Source organism: Leiobunum rupestre, chromosome 8 (genome assembly GCF_980474605.1).
Source record: "Leiobunum rupestre chromosome 8, qqLeiRupe1.1.hap1, whole genome shotgun sequence".
In the NCBI taxonomy this organism is placed as follows: domain Eukaryota; kingdom Metazoa; phylum Arthropoda; class Arachnida; order Opiliones; family Sclerosomatidae; genus Leiobunum; species Leiobunum rupestre.
In genome coordinates, this window is record NC_143391.1 from 38,329,916 (window position 1) to 38,343,859 (window position 13,944).

Here is a 13,944-nt window from a genome sequence, read left to right on the forward strand (position 1 = left end):
TATGATGAGGGGATTATCCCTGACGACTGGAGTACGGCTAACATCACTCCAGTACTGAAGGGAGGTGAAAAATCAGACCCTTCGGAGTATCGCCCTATTGCACTTCTCTCGCAGGTGCTTAAGCTAGATGAACATATCGTTACCTCCGACATCACAGCCCACCTCGCCACTCACGAGGTCCTGAAGCCGTACCAACATGGTTTCAGGAGGGCGTACAGTACGGAATCCCAACTCCTCTGCTGTTTGGAGGAATGGTCTGCTGGCCTTGAAAACTCTGGCAGAGTCGATGTCATATTCTTGGATTTCCGGAAAGCCTTCGACTCTGTGCCACACGAACCCCTGAAGACGAAACTTTACTCCTACGGCATAAGGGGCAGGCCCTCAGCTAGTTTTGTGTTTCGAGGCTATCCACCCCAGTACGCCCCCCCCCCAACCCCTTTTTCCCATGGGATAATTTCCGTGGCACCCTTTTACCCATGCGAAAATTTCCGTGGCACCCTTTACCCCATAGTCGAACCACCGCAGTAAGGCCCTTCCTCCCCTTTATTCCCATGTGATAATTACCGTGGTACTCTTTTCCCCATAGTAAAACCACCCCAGTAAGGCCCTTCCTCCCCCTTTTCCCCATGTGATAATTACCTGGGTACCCCTCCCCCTTTTCTCCATGCGAGAATTTCCGAAGTACTCCCCTCCCCCTTTCCGACGCGAGAATTTCCGTGGCACCCTTTACCCTATAGTCGAACCACCGCCGTAAGGCCCTTCCTCCCCCTTTTCCCCGTGTGATAATTACCGGGGTACCCCCTCCCCATTTTTCCCATGTGATAATTACCGTGGTACCCCCTCTCCGCTTTTCACATGTGATAATTACCGTGGTACCCTCTCCCCCTTTTCTCCATGCGAGAATTTCCGTGGTACCCTTTTCCCCACAAAAATTACTCAAACTCTCAGTCATTCCGAACCTCCCTGTACCCCTTTAAACCCCCTGTATCCAATGTCCCTCTCCCTTTCAAATGCGAGAATTTCCGTGGTACCCTTTTCCCCGCAAAAATAACCCAAACTCGCAGTCGTACCAAACCCACCTGTACCCGTTTAAACCCCCTGTATCCAATGGCTGATGCATAAAGGCCACAGGAATAACGTACGCCAAGAGAGCCACGGGACTTTCAAATTGGAACGACCCTTAATACCCGTAACGCGCACACGAAAAACGTCAGAAAATCGAGAAATAAATCTCCAAAATCGGTTGACGAACGAACCTACGTACCTACCACCCAACCAACAGCTTTTTATTACATAGATGCTTGATAAAGCTTGGTTTTCACCGGCGAGAAAGCACGGAAAAACGAGTTTTTGCGCGCGGTTTTCCATGCGGAAAATTAGCGGATTTTCTGCGATTTTTTCCGGAGGTTCATAAAACCGCATTCCCATATTTCCGCAGATTTTCCGCACCGTAACGTTGGTCAATTTGCGTTGGCCAATCGCAAGCTTCGGCTTGGTGACGTCAAAGTGATCTGGAAAATGTTTAAATGTTTTCATCAGTAGATGAAATTGTTAATTCACTGTTGATAAAATTTTAAACCAACTGCTGCTTCATGGTGACCTAATTTATGTAAAATTTCTCGGGAACTTTCGGGCAGTCATCTGTACACAATGCCATTATAATTTTTTTTAAACAAATTGGTTAACCATTAAGTATCAGTTCTTTGCAAAACAATTTTATTTATATACCTTAGCCATGGTTTTTAAAGAAAAATATTTATAATTAAAATTCACTAATTAGAAAATTTACATATTTACAAAATGCTTACTTTAAATATTTTCTTTATCAGATGCACGAATTTCTTTAATTAAGTTCTGAAAATATCATTGGCTCTCCCTTCTACGGTAAATATTTCTAACCCAAAAACGCCTTTCATATCTAGTTTTCCTTTGTTTTCGCCATAAAGCAACTACTAAAATCGTATTAATTAAATTGAAATACGCAAAAATAATATTATATCGCACAGCCATTTCCTCTTTAATAATTCTAGACCATCTATACACGACAAGATCAGCCTGAAGATCAGCAACGATTGTTTTTAGTGACGTCTACTGGTCAGCTCAGGATGCAGTGAAAACGTCACAGCTGCAGCGCCACGTTGCGTTATTTTTGCGGAAATTTTGCGTTCTCGAAAAGCGGTTTCCGCAAAATTTCTGCCAGTGAAAACTAAGCTTAAGCGCGAATATTTCGTTTATTGCCATTAAGGTCAGGTTTTCTGTGGCACAGTTTAAACGTTCTGTCTGTTAACGCTGTGTCTCTCGCCAAGTTATCACAATAATCAGAGGCATATTTTTCGTTGTTAGTAGCTTACTAATATATTAAAACCCCAATGAATTTTTTGAACGGACTATTTCGGTAGTCTGATATATGTTTTCCACAAGATTAAAATGAAGTGTACTTAATATATAGTTGTTATCAAACTTGTCATATTCAATGAGAATTCTTCCTTCGAGAAATTGACCATATATGATACCATTGTCAAAATTGGCTCTTTGAAACGTGTACACAAAACGATATGCTTCAAGACAGAAATCAGATATCTCTAATTGTATAAGATTTTAATATAGTTAAGCTTGTCAGGGATGCTTTTTGTTATATATAATATAAAAAATAAATCTGCATAAAATTTTGGTAATTTTATATTTAATATCATTAAATTTGATATAATTAGAATCCATATTATAAGCACGGCTAAGGGAGCTACGTGGATTTTGTTCCCAAGCTTACAAATACGCTCGAACATAATCACTTAACTTACTGTCATCGAATAGTGAAATTATATCACTCTTAATCAAATTCTCAAGAGCACTTTAAACTAAACGGTACTTTCCTATCAAACGTTTCAGTGTTCTGTTTAGAGTTATTGAATCTAACACAGCGCGAATTTGCCTTGGAAATAATAGAACCCTTCATTTAACTAAAAGATCTAACTGGATATCTAAGATTAAATCGTAGTGATCAATTATTCCAAAACATTTCATAAATTATTCCTGCGATTCCAATGAGTGTGAACTGGTTTATTAAGGTAAATATCAATATATTATTAATTAGCTCTGAACATTTACCTAGTTAACATTGTTGTATTTACGGAATAATTTTGTTTTTCAATGGACATGGAATAACTGTTTTAATTTCGTAGATACAAAAATAATTAAAGTAAAATAATCTGCAAATGAAAAATATTAGCTTAACGTTTGTTAACTACAAAATTCTCAAAACTTGTGATTGATATTTATAAATTAATAAATACTACGCGAGATAACACGTATCCCAGAATGTTGTCCAATAAAATATTTTTAAATAACCATTATCAAACCTTGCTTAGATTAATATGGTTGACGGTACAAATTAATATTTCGTGTCATAAAGTTAAGAATACCTAATTTTAATTTAGTTAACTATATAATTCAAGTTCAATGTTTATTTTGATTAATTGTACGCGAGAAGAATTTTTTTTTAATATGTAAAGGATCTTTTAAAACGATTATATTGCTGCCAAATCTTATTTTTCAACGTCAAAATCACCCTAAATAAAAAGTATCTATCGCGTTTACTACTATTACGCCATGCTCCTAAATATTGTACTTAAAGGAGCTTTAAACATCTTCTACATAACAATACGTTGATGCTGATAATTCCTAGGCAAAACGCGGTTTCCGGGTCACCTGAATTCCTGGCTTCAAAAGTCGCTTGATGACTTAGGCCTATGGTGGTGCCTTGGGTATTAGCCTAGCTGATTATTATTATTATTATTACCTGAAAGCTACGTATGTGTGAACTTCATATACACTCAAAAATATTATTAGTCTTGGCTAACGAATATTTCTGTCAGCTGTAGAAGATGACGTAGATACCAACCTACTATTCCTTTTTGTGTTCGTTGTTCCCCAAATAAATACGAAATTAGCCGTTGGGTAATGTAATGATAAAAAAACCTAACCATAACTATCGACGCTTTTGCATTTGTTCGAATTTCATTTGACCGAAGGGGTGGTGCAAATTCCCAAATTTGATATTTCTGAATATAAAAAAGAAGTGGGATTCACGCGTACAAGTTTGATGGCCTATTCGTTTCCTATCTCCAAATTTGTTGTTTCGTTAATTAAAGGTTAAATTTTAATTCGTTTCTTTATTTGATTTTATACCGAAGTATTGTAACATATTAGTGAAAAATAATAAATAGTTTTTGAAGTAAATTTATATTTATTTATCTCATTTCGAATGAAATATACGTTAATGTTAAATACAAGTCTAAGAATGATATCCATGAGATGGGTTTATTTCAGGTTACTTTAAATAGGACAAGTTAAGATAAGTTAGATTAGATCAAGTTGGGTTTAGTTAGTTAGGTTTCAACATACCAATATTATTCTGATTTTATATAATATATATAATATATATAATATATATATATCTATATATATATATATATATATATATATATATATATATATAATATAATTTATAAGTTTAAATACATAGTTATATATATAAAAACTTATTGTGCAAAAAATAAATATTTTTGTGGACAAATAATCCTTATTCTTAGATTTCGAAAATACAACAGCTTTCTAATATTTGAAATTTGAAAAGGAAATTATTCCGTACATAAATTAAAAATTAAAGATTTTTCCGATGAATAATGGACAATTTCATACGGAGATACGCAAATTTGTCTCGAGTTTGGGTACCACACCGCTTTTGGATAGATTTAGAAAGCTAAAACAGTTGGAAGAGTTAGTGTTAAGAATTCTACTTGGTATCACCATTTTTACCTCTCCGAGGGGACAAAGTCCCCTAGGAGGGGTTATACAATCACCGTGTCTGTCTGTCTGTGTGTCTGTCTGTCTGTGTGCCTGCCCGTCTGTCCTGCGAACGCGTTCGCGTTATTCGTGCAAAGGTTAATCATTGCGTACGCCACCGTTTGACGGTGAGCGTTAACGGATACATTTGCGGTTTTGTTTGGATGGTGTTTTTTCGCTCACCGTCATGACGGTTTGGTGTATTACGTTTTTGTAATGTTTATGCGTAGGTTGTGAATGTTGAGTTCGTGTTATGACGGTTGTGAGTGTTGATTTTGTCGTGTTTGTGTTTTGATGGTTGTGCATGTTGAGTTCGTGTTATGACGGTTGTGGATGTTGAGTCTGTTGTGTTTGTATGGGCGTTTTCTCTCCAACTTCTTCTAACTGACTTTGGGACGGACCGAGTGCTGAGTGTAATGCTACCTCTCAACGTCCAATGGCAGGGTTTCCACCAATAGTTCACGGTATTCGTCCTAGCATCAATCAATTATTGGCGCCGGCCGGGATTCGAACCCGGTTCTGCCTCGTGCAAGAGGTTTACTCTAACCACTCAGCCACCAACGCTTGTTAAGTTACGGTGTTTTTCTAAAAACAGCTTTGGCGAATGTCATTTACAAAGTTATAACGTTAGGTACTATAATTTATTCTACATCATTTTAAATATTTATAAATTATATTAATCTTATATTTAATGAAATATTTATAAATTATATTAAGCTTATATTTAATTAAATATTTATAAATTATATTAAGCTTATATATAATTAAATATTTATAAATTATATTAATATTATATTTAATTAAATATCTGAGTATTTAATTTATTTGACCGTGTTCAGGAATTGAACTCCGGTCGCATAGTTACATTGCAGATATTTTACCGCCGAACCATTGACTTCCTTTAGGATACTAAAAAGTAAAGAAACCATTATGATAAGGCGGGTTTTTTACCTTTCAATAACGCTTAGAAAAAGGATAATTATTCAAAACTTCCGCGGAAACTATATCAAAGTAATAATATAGCGCCACCGTGTGGAGAATTATCAATCAAACCGGGTAAAATATATAACCTCTTCAATTTTTCGAACTTTAGTCAAACCTTGGCGGGTTAAAAAACACAAAATAAACGTATATAAGGCCGTTGCGGTCAATTTACACGATATAGTCTTTCTTAGTTCTTGGCTGTCAGACGAACTACTACAGGACGGGGTCCTGGTGTCGGTCAAAAGTTATGAGGTAACTTTGCGGTTTTAATTAGTATGTTCGGTCTTCGGTCAAGAAAAGAGTTAAATTGTGTTTCGCGTTTGGAACGTGAGTGAATGGACTTAAGTGTATGAAAAGTGCGTGTTTAAGACTGAAAGTGTTAAAGTAATTGTGAACTAACTCAAGTCAGCTGTAAGATAAAATTGATTGTTATTATTTTTTGTATTGGAATAACTTAATTATACCCTAGAAATTATCAACTCAACCTGTGAAGCTTATTAAGTAGATTGGAAGTAATTAGTAGCGAACAGCTCTCAGCTGTTAATTAAGACAGAGTTTATAGTTAGTAATTTTAACTAAATTCAAAGTACCTCAGTATAATTTATGATATTTACTTAAGTGTGTGTTTTGGTTTATTTTTCAATCACGATGAACTAAGACAAATCTAGTCTTAGACACTTGAGTACCAGTTCTGTACAATTACGTAGGATTGATATATATTGTTGGGTTAATGATGAAAGTTAAATCTAGAACGTTCCATAGACTGTTCTGAATAAAAATAAACATTTATAATTTTGCATAATTCTGGTTGCCATTTTATTTTCTAATCACTCGCCCACAACATTAGAGTTCTGGCAATCCCGAATCAAATGAATTTTCAATTTAACGGCGACGGGAAATTATTCTCGTAAATTTATCGCGCGGCCTTAGGGAATATTCTTTTAACAAAATTTCGATAAACTATCGTTTAATTAAACTCGGCCTGATTCCGTTAAAATTATAAACTAAAAAGCGAACGGTCGTTATAATACTCTCTGTAGGGACAATTCTTCCGAGGAGAGGTATATTTTGGCTTGCCAACTTGTTATTAATAGCTATAGGCTTCAAAGGAATGGTACAAAATGAACTTATTCGTGAAAAATTAAAATAGTTAAACAGAAGCTTTAATAGGTGTTTCTTTAAAATAAAACAATAAAAATTAGAAACATAAAATGTTTTCATCTGCGTCACGATCGTAAGTTATTTAAATGCTTTACTTGCACGCGAGTTTCGCACGTGGGATTCAGATTGCGAAGGGTCTCGCGACTGCCGCGCGTGCTCTTTACCTTCAAGAGCTACAGCTAAGTGACCTAGACAAAACATTATCACATGACCTCCTGTATTTTACAGAAACACCTATTCGAATATGAAATGTGAAATTTGTTGTAAAGCAAAGAAATCGCGTTTAGGAGGTAAACGCTATGAATTGTTTCGCACTTACCTTAAGATCCCTTTATAACGATAAAAACTATTGTGAAAGTACTCGGAAGTTATTTAAATAGCCCCATGTTTAAAACGTCATATGTTTTGACTATTTTATTACCTCTAGTTAGTTATGAAATAATTATCTGCTTGAAGTTTCATTTTTGTTAATATCGTTTTGAAACTTTGGAAAAGTAATTTTTTAATTTACAGCTTAATTTTCGATTCATTTTCTCAATGTAGAAATTTTAACCAAAACTTACGTAGGTAAAAAGTCTTTTCAAGTTTATCTTACTCCTTGATTCGATTTTTGTTGTTTTGTCGTATAACAGTTTCCAGAATTCACGTTTGCATAGCTCAATAAAGAACTCCGTATTAGCTACACGCCTAGTCTAAAAATAAATATAAATTTCTAGTTTGAATAACAGTCGTAATAGAATTTTAACTTGAGGTTTTACTCAACAATGTCCGTCAAATACAATTCTAAATAAAAATTATTAGAATTTTTCAAATAGCGGCGAAACAGTGGAGGTTACTCTTTTTGATTGATGTAATTTTGAGCCGCTGAACGCTAAGCCTGGTACGTTTCCATTACGGCCGTACGGTCACTTCCTGCTCTTAGTCGGACTCGAGCTCAGTTCATACATTTAAGCGTTAATCGTAAAATAAAATAGGAACCGTTTCAGACACAATAAATAAATAAAATTTAAACTTCTAAATTTTTCGTCGATTTCATGAATAGTCAATACGATAGAAAATCTGGAGTTTTTGAGATAAATTGTAATAAATAATGTATCTAGTTATACATCCTAAAAATTCAACTCAGCTCTGTTTCTCATTGGTTCCCTACGACGTGATAGCAGTGGCGGATACAGAAAAAACTCAAGGGGGAGGCGCTAAAAGGCATCTTGAGCTATGGGTGTAATAACAAATCATCAAGTCACCCCGCTTGATGCTGGGCCGCCCGCGTCAAGGGGGGGGGGGCGTCCCCCTCTCCCCCGATATGTATCCGCCACTGCGTGATAGAAGCGCGCATAGGTGTCGTTTTTCCTTTCCCCCCTCTCGTACCGGGGAGACTTAAGTCATGATACCCGCGGATCGTCTCAACACAGTCAATCCCCGTTAAATATTAATAAATACTTTCTTGCTTTAATTAAATCAATTTTAGCAAACTGGAGACTTACGTATCGTATTTTCTGCAATTTCTTATTGTGTTTTATTTAAAATTATTTTCTTTCTAGCGGTTGGTCATCAAATCCTTCGCTTTAGCGACTTTTGTAATTTTGTGTGGAGCCTTTTTCTCATTTGACGAGCCGACAACAATTGGAATATACGACCACTTGGGATATGGCCCGCCAGATTGCTGGGGCCTCAGTATGTCACAGTTATTATATTATTCTATATTAAGAAATAACACTAAGAACAAGTTACGACAAGGAAAAATTAATTTTTGCAAACTAATGTTAATATATTTTAACAAATTTTCACACGCATTTTCGATAGTATTAAATAATAAAGCGCCTCTGTTAAAAAGTGTTGGGAAATTCGATGTAAGGGCGCAGGAACCAAGAAATTTCAAAGCCGGACGTTTTCATAACCTACAATCATTTGGTTTTATTCCTTACTTTCAGCCAGATAAAATGTCTATGTTACTCTTTTAAACCATAAGTAACATCGTATCAAAAGTATGACACCTCCAATTCTTCAAACGCTAATATTTTTAATGATAGTTTGTTTCGCCAACGACCATGTAAATCGCTTAATGAAAATTGAAACGTTTCCAAAACAAAAATTAATACAACTTATTAATAAAGTGATGACTTTAAAGCACTCGCCTCGATTTTGCGAGTATTAATTTTCGAATTTGAGATCTAAGCTAATTTCCTATTAGAAATGTTTCGATTGTGCAATCACTCTGTGACATACTATCATTAACATAAATACTGCCTATTATGTTACTTATGTTTAAAGTAATATAAACAATTACTAAAATTAGTTTTTTCCCAATTTAATTAGTTTCTAACGAGTGTTTTGAATGAACCCTGTTCCCATGACAGATTGCGTATTTTGAAGAGCAAAAATGTTGCATCGGACCTCTAATGATTTCTACTTTCGTGCTAATTTCTTAATAGAATAATAAATGTTTTACACTTGGTACACGGTAAAATTAATATTTGCTGTACGCAGTTTAACCAGGTTTATTTGTGGAGAGTGTAGCACTGTTACACAGCTGATTAATTATGGTATTATCATGTTTGTTGATTCTATTTTGTAGGAATATGTCCCGAAAAAGTACCGAAAGATTTTTGTGACAAAAAAAGAGATATTATTTGGAGACTTAAAAGAAACGGATATTTATGGGGATCTCAATGTAGAAGCAATATTAGAGGACTTAACGTGACAATATGTTCCGCTGTGTTAACAGGTGAAGTAGATTTAATTGATGGAATAAGTATATTATAATAAATAAATAGCAATTTCATTTTATTTACTTTATTTTGAGGCGTCAAAAAAAATTTTTTGGCGAATCAATTATTGAAATGAATATTTCCATTTGATAAAAAAGTTATATTTTAATAGAAACGTCACTCCAAAAATGTATTTGTTTATAATTAGGGAGAATGACTATGTTAAGACGATTTAAAGCGTTGCTCTTCCCCTTAAAAAATCAAATCATCCAGATATATCTTTGGTTTCCTAAAACTTACGGTGTTGTTATTAACTTCTGCCTTCTTGTGATAGGGGAAACATAGTCATTCTTCCTAAGTAAAAATAATTGCATTTCTTGTTCAGTCCAAAAATTATTCGTTTCTCCGGAGCATTCAGTGTATCGCAAAAAGAATAAGGTATTTTCCAAGATGATGTCAGAGATTTAACTTTAATAATTCGTTAAAGTGTTATTAACCCACCCAATTCGATGCAGCAAACAATTTATACAGCGGACTACATTTCAGATTAATCAAGCGCTTTTCTTCCCAATATACACCGATTGCCCCTACTACCGAGCACAAGTTAAAGAATTAACACCATATGTCGAAAATACACCGAAATTCTATCAATTGTCTACGGTGTAATGTAGTAAGTGTAAACCTGGGAAGCGAATAATGTTTGTCTTTTAATTCACACGGATGTGTAAATTTAATTTAGGTGTAAGAAGCGCTTTAAAACGTAAAAAGCGTAAAAATAGTGACGTTTGTAGAACTTCGTCTACGCGGATTATCAACTTGCCATTAAAACGGATCGGCAGAAGCTAAGCTGTTTTTTTCTAGCGCCTTTGAAAACCTATCTTCAATAAATATTCCTATCTAAGTGATTTTTAAACGAGATAACCAGAGGAAGGAAACTTATTTATATGTGTTAGCTTCGGTCCCTGTGGTACAACGAAATTTGTGTAAAATTAATATGTTTTGTTGTAGGCTCCTACGATATTTGTCTCGGACCGAATATGACTGAAAATTCATTTTTTTGCAATATGGACTGCAAGTTTATCAGTGACGATTTATCCGGGGATTGCACCTTTCGCAATAAACCTCGAGAAAGATGCATTTGCTACGCGGATATTCCCGAGCCTCCGGAGGAAGAAAAGAACACCACGCATCTGTACGCGTGTAACGGAACGTAAAAAATCCGTTTCTTCTTTTAATTGACGCTTCGATAAAATCCATTTAGAGATTCGCTAAGCAGTATTAAAACCTAGAACCTGGACTCGCAAGCTACTCTTTATACGCTCGTTGTAAGCTTGGACTAATTAAAATAATGATGGTGTCATTGAATTGCTTTATCACAGCGAGCGGCCCTGTGTAAAAACCCCTAGACTGTAATATAGCCGTTCCTGTTTTTTTAAATGAGCTCTAATTGTGATACCTTAGCAAATGGGCAATTTAAATAACGCATCTTGCAGTTGAAAGAGGGATCGGAAGTAGTGTCTTTTACGTTTAAGGGAAACCGAAACTTATAAGTTGTAAAGGTTGGTTTTCATAAAAGTAAGAGTCGACGCAAAGAACTTGCGTTAGGTCTAACAAAATAAGATCCATTTTTTGGTCGACGCGAAAAAAAATTAGTTTCCACTAGCGCTTGTAATAATGTATTTTGCTTTACGCGTAAAAACCTTTCCTCGGCCCGAAGTCGAAAAACGCGCAACATTGGAAACTAAGTTTACACCCCAATCAATTTTGCCATCGCGCCATTTTGGTTTTTAGAAAAATTAAAAGCAGTTTTAAGAAAAATGCTTTTGTTCAGTGAATAGGTGTTTCTATAAAATAAATCAATAAAAAAATTAAATGTTTAAAATGTTTTTTCCCGCGTCACGAGCTTAAATTTTTTAGTGCTTTATTGGCACTCGCTTTTCGCACGTCGACTTCAAATACCAAAATCTTTATCGACACGAGCGCGCGCTCTCTATCTTCAATAACTTTAGCTAGTGACGTAGAAAACAAATTACACGTGACCTAACGTATTTTATAGAAACACCTATTCCCAACTTAGTTTAATTATTTTGAATTGAGCATGTATTGTAGCTGACTTCATTAGCTAATCAGGTAAATTTAGTAAACGGCCAACCGAAAATATTTTGCCCAGTGATCCTGACCTGGAAACGGACATGGGGAAGCTAAAAGAGTGTGGGGTTTATTGAAGCGTCTAATATATTACGATACATAAATTAAAAAAAGAAGATCCTATCGCCATGGATTAAAAAAACTAAGGATATTCAGCAGAGCTAGAAACATTAAAAATACCTGTCCCGAACGCTATCTCGCGGGTGAAATCGTCAAAACGGATGTAATATATTTTTGATGCGTCACACGTGACCTAGGCTAGAGCGGAGGAGCAGACGAATGTTTAACAACGGTTACCACGGAGATAGATGATTGAAATTGATTATGTTTTCATATTATACTTATGAAACATTAGGTTTGTCTTCATCAAACGATGCCAAAGAAATTTCATATTCAGATTTATCATCGGGTAAGCCTTTCAATTACGAAATTTACATTTAATTTAAAATTACATTAAGCCTTGGCTGAGTTAGCTCGCCTGTAGTTATAAAATTAAAACCGTTATATTTCAAACACGCTACGAGAGCACGACGTGACTACGTATATTTGGTGCCGTGAATAAACGAAAGGTGGCACCGTATTTATAATTATTTTTCCGTTTGCCGCAGTAAAAGGGGGGGGGGGGGTGGGAAGGATATGACATATACAAGTTCGGTACACCTAGCTACACTTCTTTTAACGCATGCTATCAGAAAATCATGTATTTCTGATGCTATCGCTAAGAGTAGATTTTTAATATGCCAATTTTAACCAGATGTCGTCACAACTATGAAACGATGAATTTTCAATTATAACGTTCGGAGTTGTGTATTTTCACTTAAAACCAAAAAGTTTAAATCGAGTAAATAATAAAAATATTGAAATTTAAGCTTTAAAGGCATTGCTTGCTGTAAGCAATTTGTAAATCTGTCTATTTAGCTTAAGAAATATATTACCCGATAAAGTGTACCGCTAATATATTATTATACCTAAATTCTTATTAATTATTTTTATTATTCGAATGAAGTTTTCAAATGTAACAATAATAATAACAATACATTTATTTTGTTATTATTTATATTCGTCGCCCAAAATAATTGAGTTATATTACATTTTTTGTCAGAGCTAAAAGCTATATATTATTTCATACATCAGCTTTTTAGAGTTTTGTTTAACCCAAACCCTAAAAATACTAGAATGACAAATTTGTTTATCCTCCCACAGTGTGGAACTAGCAAAAAAATTACATCCATATATTATAGTGGAGTGAAGCTCTTCAGCTTCCTGGCGGAAAGGATTGGAATCAATAATAAATATTACCTCTTTAAACGCAAACTCAAATCTTTTCTGCTAGGGGGTGAAGTCTTCAACTTAATATCTGGATGACCTTGATATCCCTTATAAATACATGATCTTACATCAATTATATTTTAAGTAAAAGTGTATTTTTTCTTCTATCCCTTTTAAATGTTTTAAAATGATAAAAAACTTTACTTCGTTTATCTAATTTTAATATTGTTATTTCTTTTTTTTTGTTAAATGTATTATGTATTTCAAATTGTGTCCTTTAATATACTGTAACAAACAAAGCGGGCTTACAAGTCAATAGTGACTTAGCCCGAAAAAAACTTGTCAAGAAAACCTAAAAATATAAATAAAATAATTGAATTGAATTGAAATGAAAATCAGATTTGGGACCAAAAAAATAAAATGATTAATGGCACTATACAATTTAAAGTTCAATGTAACTTAGACGGTCTTTGTATCATACCCCAGCTAGATCTTTTACGAAAATTACATAGGATGATAGGAATGTATAGACGAAGGCTTCTCTAATACGATTATTATTTCAATGTTGATACATCGTTTTTAATTTTCAATTAGCCGTCTAATATAGTTTTCATTTTGCAACACTGGCATGGTATTTTGTAATAAAGGTTTTTTTTTCAATTGTTTGTTCAAAATAATTTGGTTTGATAAAACCTTAAATAAATTATCTTTTGTGATGAAGTTAAACAAACAAATGCTGAAAATACAATGTGTACTCAATTAAAATTGAAAGCTAGTGCGTGACATAAACTGTAAGCAAAGGTTCAGCTGTATGCTCGTGCAACGCACTCAG

The 13,944-nt window shown here is 34.5% G+C and overlaps 1 protein-coding gene across 1 annotated transcript; it reads left to right on the top strand.

Moving 5' to 3' along the window:
* Positions 1–2,954: 2,954 nt before the first annotated feature.
* On the top strand, positions 2,955–12,660 carry LOC149933354 (uncharacterized). The gene is made up of 4 exons (XM_090155816.1): positions 2,955–3,065; positions 8,529–8,661; positions 9,563–9,712; positions 10,704–12,660. Exons 1-4 carry the CDS (start codon positions 3,042–3,044, stop codon positions 10,907–10,909), a joined length of 513 nt encoding a protein of 170 aa, XP_090011942.1. The 5' UTR covers positions 2,955–3,041; the 3' UTR covers positions 10,910–12,660.
* The last annotated feature ends 1,284 nt before the right edge of the window (positions 12,661–13,944 follow it).